Source organism: Carassius gibelio, chromosome A9, assembly GCF_023724105.1.
Source record: "Carassius gibelio isolate Cgi1373 ecotype wild population from Czech Republic chromosome A9, carGib1.2-hapl.c, whole genome shotgun sequence".
NCBI classification, from domain to species: Eukaryota; Metazoa; Chordata; class Actinopteri; order Cypriniformes; family Cyprinidae; genus Carassius; species Carassius gibelio.
The window spans coordinates 8,328,326-8,351,275 of NC_068379.1; the positions used below are offsets into that span (position 1 = coordinate 8,328,326).

Consider the following 22,950-nt stretch of genomic DNA (forward strand, 5'->3'; position numbering starts at 1 on the left):
TTTAATTTGTATTAAGCAGATGCAATTATTGTATTCAGATCAAAATGTTATGATACTGTAGGTTACAATTGTAAACTTAAACGGTGAACCTTTTAAGCAGGGTCTAAAAATATATATGGTATTTTTATAGAATACATTTTATATGTATTTAAATAAAGGATCCTGCAAGCACTTTAATTTAACCCCCTTTACTCGTACTGCAGAAACAGGGGTTCAATAAGGTTGAATGTTACAGGCACTGATTATTGCAAATGCAGATCCCACTGTGTTCTGGTTAAATATTTTTATTTATTCATTTATTGCTAAGGTTTGCATATGGTGGTGTGTTCTTAATTACAGCGTTCCTAAAAATATACCCAATTCCTAAAATAAGAAATATCCCAATATATCGCCTTGCTTATAGTATTGCTACGTATCGTATCACAACCCCTGTATCGTGATACTGTATGTACCGTACCGTCAGATTTTTGGCAATACACAGCCCTAATAATATCATGCAATTCTGACTTTATATCATGCAATTCTGACTTTACTACTCACAATTCTGACTTTATTACTTGCAATTGCGAGTTATAAAGTCAGAATTGCGAGATATGTACTTCCAATTCTGAGAAAAAAAAAGTCTGAATTGTGAGATAAAAAGTCACAATTACCTTGTTTTATTTGTTATTTAGTGGCGGTTAATGGGCTTCCATAATATACCAACTGATCATTTGGTTGGGAGATTTTTCCTTAACTTTACATGTACTGTAGCTGATACTGTATTTAACCAAATGAATCGAGATCAAAATCAGATGAATCGCTCTCGTGAATCAGAATCAAAGTGATTCATGAAATCTGTGTAAAATCCAGTGTCTACCTTTAAATAACTAATATTTCTTATAACTCAGAATATTTGAAAACAGATCATGTCTGCTTGCAGAAGATTACCCAAATGTTTGTTGATTGATCAGTCTGGTCAGTGTATCGGTCTGACACTTAAAGTAGTATTTCTATTCATTTTGAAGGACTGTTGATATTGTAACACTCGCCGACAGGTTCTTTTCCCTAAAGATCATTCTTTTGGGGTAAATCGCTGAAATTTCCCCAGTTTTCATGTTTGGGTAACAAATCCCGCTCTCTGTACCCCTTCCAGAGTTTGTCAGTGCTAGATGATTCAAACCCCAGCAGTCCAACTTCCGACTTTTCTGGGCTGGTGGCGGAGCCCAACCTGTCGGGCCACTCTCATACCTTAACCTTCTCCTCCAGCGAGGTGAGTGCAGATCAGACATGACGCTCTCACCGCCGTTCGTTTGTATGGGTTTCCTGTGGCCATCTGAAAGGTCAAGTATTGTCTTGTGCCTCCCGCCCCTTCGCTCGTGTAGTTCCTGTGTTATTTTTAGCTCGAAGCACTGCGAGTGTGTGTGTGTGCTGATGGCGTTCCCCGTTTGTTTTCCTGTGGCTGCTCCCAGTAGTGTTTGTTTTGCATGACCCAGAGGATCAGATGCATGCATCATGTGTGTCAGAAGTTCTGTGCACAGAAATCATGCATTCACCTTCATTATATTCTACAGTTATCAAAAAGTACCATGGTATTAATATGTTCTAAGTTTCTAGGAGCGTGAGATTCACCTGGCTGCTATATATGTGTTTGTATTAGATGCTGGATGATGAGGAGCCTTGCTCTGGAGGGAAGGAGTATCACTGGCAGAACCGTCCCGTCTCTGATTGGACGTCCCAGCAGGTGTGTCATTGGCTGATGGGTATGAACATGGATCAGTACACACCTGAGTTCAGCACACAGGCCATCGATGGACAGCAGCTCCTCAACCTGGACAGTGACAGACTCAAGGTGAGCAAGCATAGATGGATATATCTGGAAGAGAACTGACATTAACGAGTCATTAGTGCCGCCTTAAATGCATCTGTTTGTATTGTAATTAGAAATATCTTTATTTTGGTTGATTTTGAATACTTGCATATTACAGTGGCTCTTTTTAAAAGATGGATATGATTATATGATTAAAGCTTTGTGATAAAAATAAATAAATAAAGGAAACTGTTGTGTATACACTGAAACCTATGGAAACCCGTTTCTGCCACTGAATATTTTTTTTTAAAGGTTATTGTGACTCTTTTTTTTCAAAGAATTTTGAGTCAGTTGAGATAAAAACTCGCAATTCTGAATTTTGTTTCTTGTAATTGTTTATATCGTTCTTCTCAGAAAAAAAGTCAGAATTGTGAGATTTAAAGGTCGCAATTACCTTTTTTTATTTTTTTTATCCAGTGGTGTAGAGGGGCTTCCATAGAAACTGTCACGAATCATCATTTGGATGACTTTTTCTTTTTTCAAAAAAAAATGTCATGCACCAATTTAAAATTGTAAAATCATTCATAAAGTGACGCTTAATTGTATTTTGTCATCTGGTGACACTGTAATGAAATGCTCTCCACAGGCTCTGGGCATTTCCAGTCAGAGTGACCGAGCCACAATCAAGAAGAAACTGAAGGAGATGAAGAAAGCACAAGAGAAGATGGAGAAACAGCGGGAAAAGCGTGAGAAGGAGGCCAGACGCAGCGGACGTCTGCCAGCCAGCACTGACTCTGTGTGCTGATGATCTTCAGATTCTTCATCTTTTCACTTTATTTCTCCACACACTCCAGCTCCTCCCACACGTATGATCCGTTCTAGAGGAGTTGCTTTGAATGAATTCGGTCAGTAACTCGTTAATAACAGTCAAGGCGGTCATCCGGAAACACTAATGAAGCTGCTTACGAGACCACATTCACTCTCTTCAGTTCAGTCTGTGCAGCACAAACATGCACATGCTCATCTGAAGGCAGTGAATTTGCTAAGGAAAGTGTTTACAGACCGTACCTGATTTTGGGTGTGGGGCCTTCACTGTAAAAATTACGTAGTATTTTGTTTTTCTTTCAGTAAAATCTCTCAATAGTTCTTGCATAAGAAGAGATCAATTACATATTCAGACAGATTCAGCCAGATCAGAGAATGAAAAAAAAAGAATTGGTTAAATGTTTATTTTTGTTGTTGTTGTTTTTGCTACAAGCTTAAATTCCCAGTGAACAAATTGCATTTAATTCAAGATACATCTGAAACAAATCTTTATCTATATTCTTCTCAAGTAATTGTGTTTTAAGGACGTTTTTACTGGAAAACAAGACAAAATACGAATATTTTTGCAGTGTTCAGTGTAATAAGTGAGAATTCTTTTTTTTTTTTTTTTACTTTTGGACTAGCTTAAAAAATAAATATAGCGGTCCAATTTATAGCAGACCAAAACTTTTATTAGTTTTAATTGTATTTTATATCGAATTACTGCAGGGGACATTAAATAAAAACAAATTTGCAAAGGGATATATAAATATTTAGATGCTTATTTTACAACGTCTAACAATAGCGAATAGTGCTTTTAAAAAGATTTCTTCTTGTATTTTAGGAGTACTTCTGGCCCGTGGTGCTAAGCGGGTCATTTTGCTGGATCCTTGTACAGTTGAGTGATATTAATTGAGCACTATATTTTTACTGAAACAAAGGGGAACATGGTTTATAAATGTACAAATGAGATATTTTATACATAACTATTAGCATAGCTTTAAGGAAGAGACATTAACATTTGTACACATTTTCTACTAAGTAGAATAGCTTGTTGGTCAGAACCATTTGGCTAATTCTGAAAAGCAGAGTGAAACTCGGAAGTGAAAGGTGTTTGTACATCTCGTTAGTTGTTTTTATTTGGACGGTTACTGCTTTTATATTATGGATATGGTTACAAAAAATACATAATTGTTGCGGAATGTAGTGTAGTTTTATTAGTGGCCATGGCCCAGATTGTGACAGAGGGTGTAATGAATTTAAGTCCTGATTATCATCTGATTTAAGAGTCGTTTTTGTTTTTAAAGAGACGCCACTTTGTGCTCATGTCATTGTGATTCTGTGTCTGTGGTTATATTTTTCTACCTTGTGAAATGGATGATTTTGAACAGACAAAAATCAAGCTTTCTATCTGGCACAAATAAATGCTTTCACCTCTTGACTGTTTTTTTTTTTTTTCATTCCAAAATGCGGTTCCCTTCACAGCAGAACTAATTTCAAATGGTAAAAGTGGATAAAGTCTGTTCAGTATCTGCTTAATTACCTATTAAAAAGTAGAAGATTCAGATCTGCACACTAGTGAAGCACTGCTGCTACTTTGTGAATCATTTGCTTCATGTCTGTGAATCTGCCAGTCACGTGATTTCAGGAAACGGGCCTACGTTACGTCATCGGGTTGAACATTTTGTTTTATTTAATCTGATCACGGATCAGTTTTATACATTTTGCGATATTTTTAATGACATTTGTATACAAGGATTAGTAGTTAATAGCCTCTTATAGCCAAGCCCTGTAAATTATAAAATAACACACTCAGAAACTTAATATTTAATGGTATTTGATTTTTTTTTATTAGGATTTTTAGTAGATTGTGGGTTTTCATCTTTGCCTGGCATATGTTTTTGTTGCATTTAGATAGTTCTGATCAGCAGGCGTCACCCGCGTGTTGTTTCGAGAATTTCGAATAGGTTCTTTTCTCCCGCCACTACTGTACACTAACGTTCGAATGTCACTTCATTGGAAAACACATTCTACTCCCCACAAACCTCAAATAATAGAAAAACTCTTTAAAATAAAATAAAAATACATTTTGATACTTCGTGGAACTGTAAATGTACGTAAACGAGGCGTATCTTTGGTTACTCTGGAAGAAAAAAAAAATACTTGTCATTGCAGAAATGACTCGAAAAGAAGTCCAAGCACGTACAGAAAAGCGCCTTGACTGAGTCTGCAGTCACAGTCTGTGTCCAGTAGAGGGCACTGCTATTGTACTGCTAAGTGCTTTATTGAAACAGGACTACTACTCTGACAGTTTCAAACTAGTCAAAAGAAGCATACAGTTCACAAGTCCATGCGTTTTTTTTTTTAAGTGCCTGAAATGTTAATTACTTAGTTAAAGCTGAACATTTTCTAATGGTGTCAAGCGTTTAACGCTTTCAAACTCTTCACACTACCTTTTTAGAAAAGAAAAATTAACTGCACATGGAGTGTACACCAGTTATGCTGGTGTAAATATTATAGCCCACAACTGTGTGACACACAAGCTTGATTTCCCAAATCACAACATGTCAGTTTAAAGCAAAAGTCATCAACACTTCAGTCTGTCTCGTAATGACAGACAAATAAATACTGGATTACACATCCAAATGTAAGATTAATAGGTCCCACTGGATCACACTCAAAATACAGCAGAAGGACAACAGCCTAAATTGTCTATCTGGGGATGTGATGGCACTGACAACTTTCTCATTAGAATACACTAGAAACATTATATATGCTCTTTTATATATTCCTCTGAGCGCCTGTTTTGTTCCTTTCTCCTGATCTACAGATGGGTGGACAGATGAAGGTAAGATGCTTGATTTGGTCGGCTGAAGTCTGGAAGAACACATTGATGACACAAGCTTTGAGATCAGACTAGAAGCTGCGGAAGGTGGTCATGTCCTTGGGCTCTTTGCTGGGGACACACCAGTCATCGGCTTCGTGGATGGTGTTATAATGTTTCCAGGCTGATTTATTGTAAACGGGAAGCCTCTCGATGGACTCAGTGGACAAAGCCTTTAGGGATAAAAAAAAAATCAATTATAAATAAAAAATACACAAATTTTTACCATCATTCAAGTAAAGTTTGAGGTCAGTAAGAGTTTGGTGTTTTTTTTTTTTAAATAAGCCTTTTTTTGCACCAAAGTTGCATTTATTTGATACTGTCAAAATGAAAATATTCTAAAATATTTTTTACAATTTATAATAACTGCTTTCTATAATAATATACTTGAAAATGTAATTTATTCCTGTGAAGCAAAGCTGAATTTTCAGCATCATTACTCCAGTCTTCAGTGTCAAATGATCCTTTTAATTTGCTGATTTGCTGCTCGAGAAACATTTCTGATTATTATCAATGTTGAAAAGAGTTGCTCTGCTTCTTATTTTTGTTTCATATCCGAAAGCATTAAATTAAGTCGGTTTTGGAACCATTCAGATTTTTTTGCATTGAGAGGCACATTTCAAATTATTGTATTGTTGTTTTTAATCATATTTTTCCACATTACTGTTAGAAGAGTGCAAAAATAGATGTATATAAATAAAAACACTATTCGAATTTAACTAATTATCTTTGCAGGCCAGGGAATCCAGGATAAATCCTAAGCACACAAACTAAAAGCCAGTTATAACTAAATGCACTAGGTGGCGCTGTGGAGCACGTTAACAAGTCAATTGTATTTGATCACAGAATGTACCTGCCTTATGAAGTTTTTATTTTTGTGAATAATAATTATATTTTGGACATTTGACTATAGGCACGAGATTACGTCAATGCAAAAAACCTGAAATGTACTAAAATAGATTTTTTTTTTTTTTAATGCAAATAATTATAAGAAGAAGATATTGTTTTCGGGGGGTGAAAACCAAGGGTTATGTTTAGGGTCATGGTTACTCACTCTGATATAAATGACGGCATCTGTGCCGTATCCCTCCATAGAGTACAGCTTCAGGTCTCCTTGGAAATATCTGGCGTAAAGTCTGGAGATGGGCAGCCCATAACCAAAACCAGCCTGAGACAAACACACACACACATGCCATCAACATAGCAGAGATATACAGTGCATATTGTGGGTGCTTAAACAGGTCAGGACAGGAAATGTGTATTTCAAAACAACATGCATGTCATTTTTACTGACAGACAAGTTGAAACAGAAATCAATGCAGAGAAAGACAGAGAGAATGAGATCAAGAAATGCAGGCTCCAACTTGCTCCATTATTTTTCTGAGCACGTAAGACAATCACTAAGCCACAGCTACTACAACTCTTCAGTTCTAACCATTATAAAAAATGAAAGTGAAAGAAAGTGGTGAGTTGCAGACAGTACTTTCAGATTTCAGAGAGGTCACACACTGACCAGAGGAGTGGCTCGAGACGTGTCCATCTGAGGACGAGGTGCAGTGGAGTATGTGTACGTAAACAACCTGTCAATCTTCCTCAGCGGGACTCCGCCTCCGCGATCACTGACCTATCACAGAACAACACCATTCACATCAAACACGCTTTGATCGTTTAATAGTGAGGTCTGTCCGGTCTGTCCATACCTTCACGGTCAGGTCCTCGTGGCCCAGGACGATCTGCACATGCACCGGGGGATACTCCATGGCATCTTCATGAAGCTCCATGGTTGCACGCATGGCATTCTGCAGGAGTCACACAACATATTAATGCATGATCCAATCCTGAATATTGACACTTTACTCAGAACTTATGTCAGATGTGCTCTACAGATGAGTGAGACTGAAGTCCAGCACCTTAAAGAGCTCAAACACCATGTGGTACAGATGAGACGGCACATATACCACAGCCATGGGTTTATCAGGTCCTTTAACTGTGGAGGAGACACACACAAACATGAGCAATGCTGATGGTTTACTAATCATTCATTCAGCACGTGACTTCAGGAAAATGTGCATGCAGCGAGAAGTTACCATTAAATTCTTCCAGCACTAACTCGGGTGAGTTCATGTAATATCGGTCACAAAGGTTACGGGCATTTTCATACGCATCTGAAATACAGGAACAGGACAAAGTTTAAATACCGAACAGGAAAAAAGGGATTTTTTTATAGATTGTAAAGTAGCCTCAAGGCAGAAGGTGCTGTTGTTATTCCAGTGTGTTTGCCAGAGTATTGCTTCACGGTTTCTAATGTACTTTGGGTGGCAGTTGGCATTCATATCATATTTCACTGCAAAAGAAAAAAAATCCTTTCTCCACTGTGAAACACATGACTAGGGGTGTCCATTTTAAGCAGTTAACTGACTGTTAAGAAATTTGACAGATTAATACAATCAGTTAAATAGTTTAAAAAGTATTTGATTTATTTTCAATAATTGATAAAAATATTTAAAAAGGTTTGCTGCATGGTTCAAATATGCTACGCATAACTTTTTTTTGTTTCTTAGAGAGAAAAAAAAAACATTGCGTAGCCTATTTATAAGTTGCATTTTTTTATTTCATTCAGAAATAGGCCTAATGCGTATGCGAAATGCTTACAATCATTATAATAAACACTGTAAACATAGCTATGCTATTTTAGTTCCCCTCACTCCACAACAAATCCTTTCTATGAACAGTATTACAAAAGAAAAGAACAAGAATTACAAATAGGTTAATAGGTTATAAATGAGTTATACCAATATAAACGACAAGGTTATAAATAAGTTATAAATAGGTTATAAATAAGTTATACCAATATATTAATTCAGGCTAAAACGAAACCAACTTTGGTTTTCTCATTCAACATAAAATCAAATGTTTCTGTATTCGCAATGTATTTTAATGACAAATTATTATTATAGCCTACTTCACTCACGTTCCAATATCCACATAAAACTAAATGTTTTGCACAACATCACACTTAACAGCACATATTTTATTACACATTTAAATGGAGCAGTGTGTTTTCCCCATGTGTCTGACTGACTGTATTGTATTATGATAATGAACGGGCTGCAAACCTGTGTTAACTGTGAGTGTGCATGCAGCGCCAGCGCTATCACTCGAGTTTCCCTTCTAAAATTGGAAGCTACTTCTCAAAGTCATAAAGATAATCGGAATTGTAAACGGTTTGCCTTTATTTGTTTACATTCACAATAAAATGTGTGTGTAAAATAAGCCTAAAGAAAAATAGGATGCCGGCTTCTGTCGTCGGTTTCATTTCGCGCAGCACAAAAATTTACTCTGCGTTTTTCGTTCATTTTCATAATTTATTATTCAAGTAACAATATATCTCTCATATAGGCCTATTTATTCACTATATATAGCCTAGCTTTATCATGTTTTTCTCCGCAAGCAGAATAATCTTGTCGGTTAACGGTTAATAATCGGATAAAGAGTGCCGGTTGTCGGTTAGGAAAACTAACCGAAATGAACATCCCTAGTAATAACTGTAATGCTAGAAAATAAAAATACAAATCATGGTAGCATTTGCTATAATAAATGTAACTTATGCTGATATAAACATTATCTATCTCATCTGATATATATATATATATATATATATAGAGAGAGAGAGAGAGAGAGAGAGAGAGAGATAGTATTTAGCATTTTCCAAAACATTTATAACAGAGTGATTCTGAGAATGGAACATTGATGAATCATGATAAAATTCGAATTGGCTCTAAACATTCATGTTCAAAATTATTCAACCCCCTTTGTGCAGAATCTTTTACTCTTTAAAATCACCAATAAATGCTGTCTGTAAGTGTTTAGAAGCTTCTGTCATCTCTCTACTACAGTTTTGGCCCATTCCACACCTGAAAAAGCTTTCAGATCACTGATAATCTTTGGTTTTCACATTCACTACTGCTTTCTTCACTCAAGTACATTCTATGACTGATCCCTGATTTGGATGTGTACTTTGGGATGACTGTCCCACAGGAAAGTCCACTGATCATCAGCTTCAGTTTTTGCACCAAAGGCATCACAATTCTTGTCAAAATGGCCTGATACATCAAAGAATCCATGATGTCCTTCATACAGTCATGATTTCCACTTCCTACTACAGTAAAGAAACCCCATAACAGGACTGATCCACCTCCAAGTTTGAGGATGGAGATGGTGTTCTTCTGCTTATGAGCTTTGCCTTTTTTGCAGCAGACATACCGCTGATCCATGGGTCCATATACAGTATATCCATACATATATATACATATATATATATATATATATATATATACACATATATATATACACATATATATATATATATATATATATATATATATATATATATATATATATATATATATATATATATACACACACATATATATATATATATATATATATATATATATATATATATATATATATATATATATATATATATATATATATATATATATATAGCTGTTTTCAATTAGTTTTTCAATTAATTATTTTAAATTATAAGATTTTTATTAGTGGTTATATAATGATATATTAATGATAAAATCTGTTTTATTTTTATTTATTACATTATTTAAAATCCCATGCTTCATGTTCTGTGTTAACCTAACTGAGACTTGTTATAGCACTTATATTTCATTGCTCTTTTTGTTTTTTATTGCTTCCACTGTCCTCATCTTTAAGTCGCTTTGGATAAAAGCATCTGCTAAAGGACTAAGTGTTTAATACTTCATGTAGCATTTGATGTAACCAACTGAATTTAATTTATGCTGATTTAATAAATAAATAAATAAATAAATAAATAAATAAATATAATCTGAGAATTGAGATGTGTCAGGGAACATTTTCTTAACTGTCATTACCCCACTAATAAAACCTTACATTACTGCTATGTGTTAATAAGACAGATAGATCACAGTCACCTTTCACGACATCAGTGACACAGCAGCTGGGGTCAATGCTGCCGATCTGTTTGGGATGAGCAGGATTGTCGCGTATCTTTCCCCCAAACAGAAGAGCTGGAAACACACAGACATTATTTCATCGACATGCAATCCTCTCACCGCTTGAGGAACAACACAGCTCCATGTGTACTGGCTCAGAAATCCAGGCCACTGATGGCTGTGAAGCGTGTAAACATGTCAGCCGCTGCTGCTAAACCTACAATACATGAGTGAACATTCCAGAAGCCCTTGCATTTACAGCAGACTTCACACTTCTGCGCTCCATAACAGAGAGTGTGTGTGTGTGTCTCACTGTGCTGATTCAGGAGCATCCTGATGGAGATCCTGCTCATGTAGAACCGGTCCAGGAAGTACTGGATGTTCTGGCTGGTGATGGGGTCGGTCCCGTAGGTCTCCTTGTATTCCACCACCCCTTGAGCCATGGTGGGCACCACATCATTGTGACGGTTCCTGATCTTGATCACAGCATCTGTGAAGCTACAACAACAGTGTGTGTGTGTGTGTGTGTTAGCACAGGTAGCACTGGAAGATAGAGGTCTTCATGTATCGAGACCCAAAGTGTGTTTCAGGTGTTTGGGATCATTTTAAATAATTGCAGTTTTACCAAATAGACCAGAATTATTTTAAAATATGCCAACATTTAATTTTCCATTTGGAAATATCTAATTATGTGAAACATACGTATCAATCATTTAATATTATTTTAATCGCTAACCTATCTAACTCTAACTTTATACAGGTGCGTGCAACAGCAACTTAATGACATGTTTCCATAATAATTAATATTTTAAACAAATATATTATAATAATACAATTAATTGTACATTTATATTTCAGTGTTTTATTACGTCGGCATTAAATGACAGAAAACTAGTTAATGCTGCTTGCATGAGTGTTTCAAATACAGTGATTGCAGATCTGACATCATTCTTCTGACCAGCATTTAATAATCAAAAAGAAGAAGAAAAAAAAAAAAAATTATTTAAAGTTTTCCTTTTAAGGGTTTTTTTTGTGCAATGACAATTTGTTAACCTAGCAAAGTTATTTTCATATTCAAAAACTATACTATGTGTATAATACCATGGTGTCAAATTACAAAAAAAAAAAAAAACTGGTTAACTTTGTGGATTTTTCCAGAAGCAATGAATGAAGGAGTGCCAGCATACCTAGCATCTTTCTCTCTTCTTACCAACTTAATCAAGCTCTCTAATTTTATACAATTTTTTTTTTTTACATATTTGTATCTATATTATCTTCCCCACTATAGATGTTTACCCAACTATTATGATTTTGCTTCTTATAACCCTGGGAATCTAAAGAAGAGCTCTTACTCTTGTTTGAGCATTTCATCATCGACATCCCTGTCCTTGAACTCCAGTATATCCTGGAAGCTTTGCATGTACCTGCAGAGACGAGACACAAGCATGGTTTAGACACGTCTCGCATCAGAAGAACGAGACACACATCCACACACTGACCAGCTCTGCACCAGACGCACTGAAGGGGTCCTCAGGAGGTTATCAGGCAATAAATCGATCTCTTTCATGATATTCGCCAGCCTGACAGGCAGCTCCTGTCTCAAGAACGTGAATGACGTTTTCACACATGCGTTCTCTGAACCTAGAGACAAATAAACACAGAGAGAGAGAGAGAGAGAGAGACATCAGCTTTGAGAGAAAACATCAGCTTTGGTACACACACTGATTCTATCCAGCTCACAAAACAACATGGTTTTATATCTTTAATTAGCTTTTATTCGTATATTTTCGTTTGATTGTGTTCTATGACTTACAAAAATACCATGGCACGTAAATATAATTGTATAGAACTGAATATAATGCACAGGAGTACCTCCATGGCACTTTCTGTTTGTTTACTCTGTAACACTTTTTAATAGAATTCCATTAGTTAGTGTATTAACTAACATGAACAACTAACAATGCATGCATTACAGTATTTATTCATCTTTGTTAATGATAGCTAATGAAAATACTGGTAGTTCATGTTAATATCAAGTACATTAACTACTGTTAAAAGCATTAGTGAATGCTGATGAAGTATTGTTCATGGGATACTAAAGTTAACTAAATGCACCTTCCAGTAAAGCTGTCCTCATATTGAATCTTGCGCATTATATTTCCGGACTCACCGAAGTCTATGAACTGTTTCATCGAGAGAGGAGAAGGAGAGAATCTGGAGTAGAAGTCGATTTGTTTGGCCACGGATGCAGCGGTCATCAGAGTCCTGAAGATCCTCATGTTGGAGGCTTTAATTCTTTAGAAAATCCCCCCAAAAAATGGAGCTCGTATGCTCTTGTCCCAAACACAATCAGCAGTAAACCGCGCAGTTCTCTCTCGAAGTATGACTCTGAATGACAGTCATGATATCCAGCGCTGTCTGGAAAACGCAGTCTCACTCTTCTGTATCAGACTCTGTAATGATTATTATATGCATGACATCGCTCTGAACAAGCAGGTGATCCCGGAGTAGTGAGTGACGGGTGTGAAGACCGATAACACTCCTCCAGCGTGTGTGTGTGTGCTCATGTGATAGACAGCATCAGTTAACACTGGGCCTCTCGCCGCATGTAAAGCGCACATTCCCACAAACAGCACACTGTCCTTAAAACTGCCTCTAGACAACAGCGGCTGAGCTCCGAGGACAGCAGAGGCTGAGAAAAGCCCTAATCTCTGACCTGTTTCCCTGCTTGATTATCAAACCGATTGGCCAGGTTGCTGTAAACAAATTAATGCTGCACTAACGTAGATGTTTCTGTACGTCAGAGAGCAGCCACTCTGTTTTACTTCCGCATTACGTGCGTCTTTGGGTCACGTGGCCATATGTGGCGTTGCACATGACTGTAGAGGGGCTTTTTATTCTTCAATGATCTTTTGAAAAACATCTTGTTTATTGCCGTAAAGGGCCCTATCATTTAAACATAATGATATTTAAATACTTTTAATATAATAAAGAACAAGTGCTACACAAGTTTTAACTTTGAAAACGCTAAGTGTGAGTTTAAAAGGCTTCATTACTGATTTTTGGTATCTGTGAATCTGCACAAAATGGTGAGCCACAGTAACCAGTCACCAAGTGTAGTCTTGGGATTTTAGGAGGCAGCTCCTTAAAAAGAAAGAAAAAGAAAAAAAGAAGACCAACTGAAGGACTGGTTTTTCATAGTGGATCAAAACTATGAAATAGTAAAGTCATTCAGTAAAACACTCACTTAATTTTTTTTTCTTCTTCTCTTGTCCAGCGAGACGTGAACCAAGAACTGTTATAGTACATAAGTATCATTGTAACAGTGGTATTTTAAAAAGAATGAAACAATAAATGTATAATATATATATATGTATATAATGTTGCTTAGTGTTTTTATTTATTAAATCCAATTGGATTGCTTTATGCTACCTCTAAGAGCTGTGAAGTCAATAAAAAAAGTCTGCCTTAAGACACAAAATTAACTTTTTATGTTATTTTTGTTCAATTTGCCTCATATTTTTTTAATGAGCTTATCCGTTCTGTAGATTTTATTGTTTTATGAAATATTCTTGGAGCCAGAATAGTTAAATTCCTTAAGCTTCTCATTCTAGTCACACCTATTTTGCAAGTCTTGTCAACCAGGAAACTGTTTCATTTGTTCAGAGAAAGTGAAACTTAAGTGCTGTTGAGCTGATATTTGTTTCTCTTTCTGACAGTACATGCAGTGAAATGGCAGAAACCAGTTTTTCCCAGGACCAGTTCAGCTGTCCGGTGTGTCTGGATCTCCTGAAGAATCCAGTGACCATTCCCTGTGGACACAGTTTCTGTATGAGCTGTATTACAGAGTGCTGGGATCAGGAGGATCTGATGGGCGTCTACAGCTGTCCTCAATGCAGGCAGACCTTCACTCCAAGACCTGCTTTAAATAAAAACACTATGCTGGCTGAAGTGGTGGAGCAACTGACTAAGACTAAACTTCAGGCTTCTGTTCCTGCTGGACCTGAAGATGTGGAGTGTGACGTCTGTACTGTGAGAAAACACAAAGCCATCAAGTCCTGTCTGGTGTGCCTGAACTCTTACTGTCAAAATCACCTCCAACAACATGAGAATCTCTTTAAAGGTAAGAGACACAATCTGACAGAAGCCATTGGACGACTTCAGGAGATGATATGCCCGAAACATAATAAACAACTGGAGATCTACTGTCATACTGACCAGCAGTGCATTTGTTATCTGTGCACGATGGATAATCACAAAAACCATGATACTGTAGCAGCTGTAGCAGAGAGGACAAAGAAACAGGTACGAAGTGATAATAGATTTTTGTGTTTATATTTTGTCTTTCTTTGCTCTCAAGTTACTAACGGTGCATAACTGTAATAAAACAGTTGCGAGACTGTAGGTTTCATTCTGAGACTGTAGTTGCGAGACTGAAGGTTTCATTCACACACAATATAGTTAATAACAGGAGTGACTCCTCCATGGTAGAAATCACATTTGGACTCCCTCTCCCTCGTTGAGGCCCTTGCAATTGTACTAACCTTCCCCACCGTTATGTCTTTCCTGTTGTCATCTGAAGGTTTAGATCCAGTCACTTCTTTCTCCACTAGCTTCTTTGTCAGTTGATGTATGCGTGACTCAAATGCTTTGCTCTCCAACCAAATATAAAAGCTGCTGTCAGTAATTAAAGATTTAACGAATGAACTTCAGAAGATTTAATTAACTTGTCATGTGAAGCTGCCATCTAGGGCCATCATGTGCATGGGCCCGAAGCACACTCGAATGTTGCTCGCGACCCACAAACATGCACTCACTGTGTATCATTGCCGGTGGAAATCTTGGAAAGGAGGCTGAGAGTGGCAGTGGTTGATATGCAGGACCCATGCAAAGAAATTTTGCCACAATCTGTGGCAACTGATCATCTAACGCAAGCTACTATGAGTTGGGCAGACATGATGGAAGCCGAATCCCTGGGTATCCCTTCACTGTTAAGGGCCTGCTCACTCAGGAGGAAGTTGAACCGGGGGACGAGGATGCAGAGTGCGATGCTAACTTTGACCACCTTGATTTGGACATGGAAAATGAAGAGGAGGAAGACAATTACCTCTTCCCTGACCAATAATCCAGGCCATGGCAATTAAAATCTTGCCCTGGAGGGCCATTGCACTGCAGAGTTTAGCTCCAACCCTAATTAAACACACCTGAGCCTGTTAATCAATGTCTTTGGGATCATTAGAAAATCACAGGTAGGTGTGTTTGATCAGGGTTGGAGCTAAAGTCTGAAGTGCACTGGCCTTCCAGGGCAAGATTTGAATAGCCCTGGTCTAGACCACCTAGCATGATCGACTAGGACTCTCAAGCAGACAGTAATCTGCACAAGGTCTGTAAACGAACCACAGCAAAATTGTAGATGCCAAAGGAGCTCAGAGGGACCTTTATGATGGGAAAAGGTTGCCGCCTGCTCAACCTGCAGCAACTACTGCCTGCCACACCTTTTTGCATGAAGGAAATTTCCTGGTATTGGTCTGGCCCTTTTAGGATCAAGCTACCTACCAAGGGATATTCCGTGTTAGAGACTCAAGGGATGGGAGAACTGGATTTGGCCAGACACTCAGCAGTAGAGTCTTCAGTGGCCTGTCACCTGCATCTGAATCCATGCTCTGTTTCTGCTTCTTTTCCGATTTTAGCTGTAGCGTAAGATGTAATGGCTGACCACGTTGATCTATCAGAGGATAGCTTGGCTATATCAGGTGAGAGAGAGTTACTTCTAAACCCATCAGGCTTGGGTGACATGCAGAAATCAGACCTAATGGAAACTGCTTACGACCCTCCTAAGTTTCTGTATGGTTCAGCCCTCGAAAAATGAGAGAAACCAGCAACCTCCGGAAACAGGAAGCTTAAGCTTTTAATCTCAGTTTGCCACGCAAGCAAGTAATAAAGGTTATTCTTTAGAGAGTTGTGAAATTATTTTTAGAGGAATAACTGAAAAGAGCAAAATATTTGAGCAAACAGAGAAAACAAGCATAATAGCTTACTGCATAGGCAAACAGCTACACAACACCATGCCGATTTATAAGATGGTAAATGCCGCCGTAATCAGGTAGTGATGTGTGCATATGTAACCCCTCTCTCCCGGGTCCTCACCACCACACCTCGTTCTTGTTCCGAGTGGGTCTCAAACCCAGGTCTCCAGCATGGGAGGCAGGCACACTAACAAGGAGTCGCTAGTGCATCTCTTGAGATCAAGGGAGTGAGGTTTACCTGCACAGCACCAACTCGCTGGCCTCCATTACACTCACCCCCCTAAACCTCACTGCCATCCCGGTCAAGGCACTAGTGTCATCCCCACCCATCACAGGAACCCCCCTAGTTTGTCCCCACTCAAAGCCAGAGCCCACTGCAGACCCAACGCCAATGCTAACCACAGGTCCAGTCTGCCATCATGTCCATCCTGGAACCTGAGCCTGCCGTCAACTCTGACCAGGTGTATGAGTTTCTCCCCATGTCTGTTCCAGTGAGTATTTGAGTGTAGCTGGTCTGTTAAAAGTGGTGCCCCCCGTTCCACATCCTCCAGGCTCTGAGATCTTTTTTCTCCTTTTTGAATTAATTTACTCCATAATTTCCTCCTGTTCCTTACTGCTTTCAAGTCTTCTCGTCTCTGCCGGTCCTGCCCGGTCTCCAAACTCATTAGTCTCCACTAGTCCCGTCAAGACACCCACTCCCTCCAGCTTACCAGTGTCTGCTCCTCTTCTGGTGGGGTTCCCAGTTTATCCTGGGTGCAATGATCCCCCGGCTCCACCATACTAATTGCTTTCCATTTATTTATCTCTAGCATTATCTCCAGCATCTCTATAAAAGTACTCCCTAGTGTTACCTCCTCGTCTTGTCTGTTCCTTTGTGTTGTGTGCTGTTTACCTGAAAAGGCATGAAATATAGCGTGATCACATTGTTGATTCTCACCTGTCATCTTCGTTCCTCTTTTCAATAAATACCTGCATCTGGGTTCATAACATCATCTTTCCTGTGTCTGGTGTACAATGACACAGTGTTCCTTTCCCAGATTCAGTCCTGTGGACCCACCTCTCAGAAAGTTTTAGATTATTGTTAAAGTGCCTGATTCTACTCATTAGCTTGTTGGTATGTTAAGCAGGGATACATATAAAACATTATGTTGCATCCCAAGGACTGGAGTTGAGAAATACATGCTAGATAATGTGGAACACAGAAATATGCCAGGCCTTTATTGTTTTTGATCCCAGTGGTAGCAGTGAAAGCAGAAGCCATACTGTATGCCTTTCGGATAGTGCCTGGTGATGTTGTGTATATGGAGAAAAACAGAGGATCAAGCAGTGAACCATGAGGTTCCCCAGTGATTAGCTGTGAAACACACCTCTAGTTTCATCTACAGACAGAAGGACAGTCTCTGTGCAATGTCTGCTTTTGAAGCCAGATTGTTTGTTATTGAGTTCACACAACTCTTTTGACAGGAAGGTTTGAAACTGGTCTGTCATTTTCAGCTGCTTTAGGCTTTTTTGTTGTCATTGTTTTTGAGTAGCAGGGTTACTCAGGGGTTACTATTTCCTTAAAGGGGTCTGCTAAAAAAGAACATTAGGTTGTGTATTTGGTTTAATGTAATGTGTTTATGCAGTTTAAGGTTAAAAAACAGTAGTGTACAGTAAATGTTGTTGCTCCTCTATGGTCCACCTTTCTGAAACGCGTTGATTTTTACAAAGCTCATCATTCTGAAAAGCGAGGTACTGTATAAGCTGATAAATATTATACTGTATAAGCTATTTTCAACACCTCAAGCGTGTGACGGAAATGTAATGCCCCTTAACATACTTTGATGCCCTGTGTCCTGGGCATGACAAGACAAAAACAATAAAATCCACTATAAATTAGGCAATTTGTTGCATCCAGTGTGGACATAATTACTGACTATAATGTACTGACTATAAAATCTTTTTATGCGTTGCATTGCTTATCGCGGCGCATAAACTTTAAACCATGTCTGGAGAAACGACAAACAACAAGCGCTCAAAACTCACATTTGGATCTATCATCTATCATCGGTGCAAATTCTTTAAATATAAAAAACGTTACGTGTGTCAGAAGCACCAGACTGTCCTTGCAAAGTTGTAACTGAGGAATGGACGGCGGTCTAGTTTGAGTGAGGAACAGCCAGTGGGCTTGATAAAAAGTTGATGTATTTCCTCAGCGTCCAGCACGGATCAGCTCTAAGCATGACGAAATGGATATTGTCCTCTTTTGGAAGGCTAAACGAAGTAGTTTCACTTTTACAATGAAACACACAGCAACTCCACAATGGCGGCATTGGCAGCAACAATACTACAACGAGAATAAAAGTTATGCCTACTTAATGCCTCCTTTCTTTGCGTGAACATTTTGGTGGCACTATGCAAATCTTCTCACATAGTGACGTAGATGTGGGGGCATGTTAGATTGAGCCGTTTTAGGTATGAGTGGTTGACTTAACTTGAGACTTTAGTCTTTGCAACTTTACAGATCTTCTTTATGCACCAAGAGCTTGTAACACTCCAAAGGAAAAATCACATCACATCTTTATTAAATATCCAGTATAAAAATTATATTTAAATGTGGCAATATCTGTTTGTGCAACTTTATTTTACATAATAATATCCATATGAAGTTTGGTTTCTGAATTTTTGCCGCTTCATGGCAGTCTCATACTACATATTCTGCAACCTCAAATGAATATGATTAGCTATTATTGAATTTATACAATAATTTTCAGTCTGTCTGTTTATTTAGTTTTAGGAAATATCTCAGAAGTTTACACTAATATTTGATTTACATACAGGTGGTTTTGGAAGAGAGAAAGAGAAAATTCCAGCAGAGAATCCAGCAGAGGGAGAAAGATCTTGAGGAGCTGAGAGAGGCTGTGGAGTCTCATAAGGTGAGTTTGAAGGAATAACAAATGCTTAAAACTCAGTTTGGACTCTCTTCCTGTGTTTGAGCTTTTTCAGTCCCACTGAAGCCCACTGTGGGTCACAGGCTGTGTGAAACACCAGTATGAGATGATTGTGATGTGTGTCTAACAGCGCTCTGCACAGACAGCAGTGGAGGACAGTGAGAGGATCTTTACTGAGCTCATCCTCTCCATTGAGAGAAGCCGCTCTGAGTTGAAACAGCGGATCAGAGAACGGGAAAAGGCTGCAGTGAGTCGAGCTGAAGGACTCATATATCGACTGGAGCAGGAGATTGATGATCTGACGAGGAGAGGCGCTGAACTGGAGCAGATTTCACAAACAGATGATCACATACATTTCCTCCAGGTAACAGATCTGAAACACAGATGGGTATAGTCTTGATGTTTTTAATTTTAATTTTAATTTAAATTGGGTTGGTTGTTTTTGCTAAGGCAAACATCACTATTACTATTGCTCAAAATTATGGTTATTAAATTAAACAAACCCTTTACCCCAAGTAATAAACTTAACCTGTCTCTAACATTTGCGACAGACATGAATCATGTGGTTTACTGAGGACAAGTGCTGTAATTTTTCTTAGCCATCACGATTTTTTGCTTGATGGATGAAACAGATTAAGAAAATCTCATAGACCAGATGAGATGTTATGTATATTGAACTGGTTTTCACCTTCTGGCCTCCACCTCCTCAGTTAAAATCTAGTGCTATACTCCAGATTGCTAAAGAACTCACTGTCAGAACTGTCAGCTGCACATAGACCACACCTCACTCAGCTACAGTATATCCAGTCCAATACATCCACCTAATGGTGAAACTGAAACTTTGACCCTACCTGAAGTGCTCAATCCCTCACAAAATTCAGGAAATATTTTCTATAACTGTATCCTGATGCAGAACTATTCTAGATAATGTTCATAGCTTTGTTCGGTTGGCACTTCACCGTTTATTACCTTCTTAAAATAAATCTCTTTCTTGTAATGCTCACTTTGGATTAAAAGTGCCTACTAACTGAATGAATGTAAATTTACATTGCAAATTAAACACAGATACTATCAAAGTGGTAGGTTATGTCATTAAAGACCCAAATCTTAAAATGATTTGAATGAAAAAAAAGAAAAAAGAAAAGAGTGAATACTGTATTTGATTGTAGTGCTGGTGTTATAAAAGTGTTATTTATTTTTTGTATAATATATTTTTTGTGTTTATCTCTTCCTGTAGACCTTCCAATCTCTTGCTATATCCCCTGAATCTACAGATATTCCTGATGTCACTGTAAGCTCTCTCCTCTCTTTTGATGATGTAAGAAAGTCTATCTCTCAACTGAAAGAAAAACTAGAGGATTTCTGTAGAGATGAAATTGACAAGATTTCTGGCAAAGGTAAAAAGCAAAAAATAATGCTTAGAAATAAGTCTTGCATCATGTTGAAGAATCTCAAATAATATATTAATATATTATTGTGTGTATAAATAATATGTCTTTTCCCTTAGCAACATACATTGAAATTATCCCCACCAATGAACCAAAGATCAGAAAGGAGTTTCTACAATGTAAGACATGAAACACACACACACACACACACATATGGTTAAATAGATCAGTAATAAAAAAATAAAATAAAAAATTAAATACATTATTGGAGAACAATAAATAAACTCTAAACTAGACAAATAAAACTTTACCAGACCATAAATGCAGGTTTGAGAAGGTTTGACTTTTAAAAGACTTCTCATAAACAGAGCAGATGTAAAATGCTGTGGATATAGAGTCATTCATCTTTAATGAAATTAAGTTCTAACCCTAATCTAAATAGTCCACATATAGAGTAAGGTAATGTAGTTTCTAAAAATATTCTAAGATAAAAAAACAAACATATAGTGTGGTAATATCACATTTATTTGAATGAATTAATTTATAACATTTATTTTGCTCTGCTATTGCTGCAACTACACAAACTAGCAACTACACAGCTAGACTATTTTCAGGCACTGCGTAATATCACTGCGCCTGCTGCACCTATGGTACAGCAGCAAAGTTCCTTGATTATTATGCCAGAATGAGAGTATAGTTCCAAGTCATATCAGCCTAGAAAATCACAGCTTTTTATTTTCCGTCGGCCTTAGTAAACGATGTAGCTAGAGTTTTAAATAGTCAAGTTTTTAACTGGAAAAATATTGAAACTCTTCGGTAATTTTTGAGCGAGATGCTAACGGTCTAATCAGATTCGATGATCTATGCTAAGCTAAGCTAAAAGTGCTACCACCAGTGCGAAAATGGTAAAACTAAACTGTTCATCTCTAGAGGAGTTGAGGCTAAACAAATTAGTAAATCGTGCACACGATTTAGCCTACATTTTTTTCCTGCATTTCAATTTCGGGCCTCCGTAATGATTAAAAAGTATATGATTTTTTTTTTTTTTTTTAGAAAATGACAGATCATTTCACTGGATAAGACCCTTATTCCTCGGCTGGGATAATGTAGAGCTCTTTGAAGCTGCAATGAAACTGCAGATTTGGACCTCAGCCTGTTGTTGTCCTCAAAAAACCTAATTTATTTTTGACTAAAATAACATGGGGGTCAAGTCACCTTTAAATAGCGCTTTAAACAAAAGAGATTGCCTCAAAGCAACTGAACAACATTAATTAGGAAAACAGTGTGTCAATAATGCAAAATGATAGTTAAAGGCAGTTCATCATTGAATTCAGTGATGTCATCATTCAGTTCAGTTTAAATAGTATCTGTGCAATCATTTGCAATCATGTCAACGATATCGCTGTAAATGAAGTGACCCCAACTAAGCAAGCCAGAGGCGACAGCGGCAAGGAACCGAAACTCCATCGGTGACAGAATGGAGAGAAAACCTTGGGAGAAACCAGGCTCAGTTGGGGGGCCAGTTCTCCTCTGACCAGACGAAACCAGTAGTTCAGTTCCAGGCTGCAGCAAAGTCAGATTGTGCAGAAGAATCATCTGTTTCCTGTGGTCTTGTCCTGCTGGTCCTCTGAGACAAGGTCTTTACAGGGGATCTGTATCTGGGGCTCTAGTTGTCCTGGTCTCCGCTGTCTTTCAGGGCAGTAGAGGTCCTTTCTAGGTGCTGATCCACCATCATGTCTGGATACGTACTGGATCCGGGTGACTGCAGTGACCCTCTGATCTCATTCTTCTAATGATGTAGCAAGTACATAGGGTGTTATGTGAAGTGTTTCCGGTTCCGGTTTACCTAATTAATGCAGCCTAAAAATCCTTTAACGGATTTGGATATTAAAAGCATATTAGTGTGTTATGTGTAAACCAGATTTCTTTTAAAGATAGGTCTTTAATCTAGATTTAAACTGCAAGAGTGTGTATGCCTCCCGACCAATGGATTATTCCAGAGTTTAGGCACTAAAATAAGAAAAGGTTCTGTCGCCTGCAGTTGACTTTGATTTTCTAGGTATTATCAAATTGCCTGAGTTTTGAGAACGTAGCGGACGTAGAGGAGTATAATGTAAAAGGAGCTCATTCAAATACTG

The 22,950-nt window shown here is 37.8% G+C and overlaps 3 protein-coding genes across 5 annotated transcripts in view; 2 read left to right on the forward strand and 1 right to left on the reverse strand.

Moving 5' to 3' along the window:
• Positions 1–4,034, forward strand: part of ppp1r9ala (protein phosphatase 1 regulatory subunit 9A-like A) — a 33,465-nt gene extending 29,431 nt beyond the window's left edge. Inside the window, exons 17-19 of one of the 2 annotated variants that reach the window (XM_052605669.1) lie at positions 1,136–1,252; positions 1,640–1,831; positions 2,436–4,034. In XM_052605669.1, coding sequence (XP_052461629.1) covers positions 1,136–1,252; positions 1,640–1,831; positions 2,436–2,594 — 468 coding nt within the window. In that variant the 3' untranslated portion in view covers positions 2,595–4,034. The remainder of the gene's footprint in view (positions 1–1,135; positions 1,253–1,639; positions 1,832–2,435) is intronic. The other variant, XM_052605670.1, reaches the window with a different exon arrangement.
• A 385-nt stretch (positions 4,035–4,419) lies between these two features.
• On the reverse strand, positions 4,420–13,287 carry pdk1 (pyruvate dehydrogenase kinase, isozyme 1). Its single transcript, XM_052605684.1, has 11 exons — positions 12,639–13,287; positions 11,968–12,109; positions 11,821–11,892; positions 10,782–10,966; positions 10,448–10,543; positions 7,565–7,642; positions 7,388–7,464; positions 7,178–7,276; positions 6,991–7,101; positions 6,532–6,645; positions 4,420–5,650 (listed from the first exon to the last, which is right to left on the reverse strand). Exons 1-11 carry the CDS (start codon positions 12,745–12,747, stop codon positions 5,510–5,512), a joined length of 1,224 nt encoding a protein of 407 aa, XP_052461644.1. The 5' UTR covers positions 12,748–13,287; the 3' UTR covers positions 4,420–5,509.
• An 852-nt stretch (positions 13,288–14,139) lies between these two features.
• LOC128019601 (tripartite motif-containing protein 16) overlaps positions 14,140–22,950 on the forward strand; it is a 39,263-nt gene continuing 30,452 nt past the window's right edge. The window contains exons 1-5 of one of the 2 annotated variants that reach the window (XM_052605679.1): positions 14,140–14,773; positions 19,314–19,409; positions 19,555–19,788; positions 20,662–20,821; positions 20,932–20,991. In XM_052605679.1, the coding sequence (XP_052461639.1) occupies positions 14,201–14,773; positions 19,314–19,409; positions 19,555–19,788; positions 20,662–20,821; positions 20,932–20,991 (1,123 nt within the window). In that variant the 5' untranslated portion in view covers positions 14,140–14,200. The remainder of the gene's footprint in view (positions 14,774–19,313; positions 19,410–19,554; positions 19,789–20,661; positions 20,822–20,931; positions 20,992–22,950) is intronic. The other variant, XM_052605680.1, reaches the window with a different exon arrangement.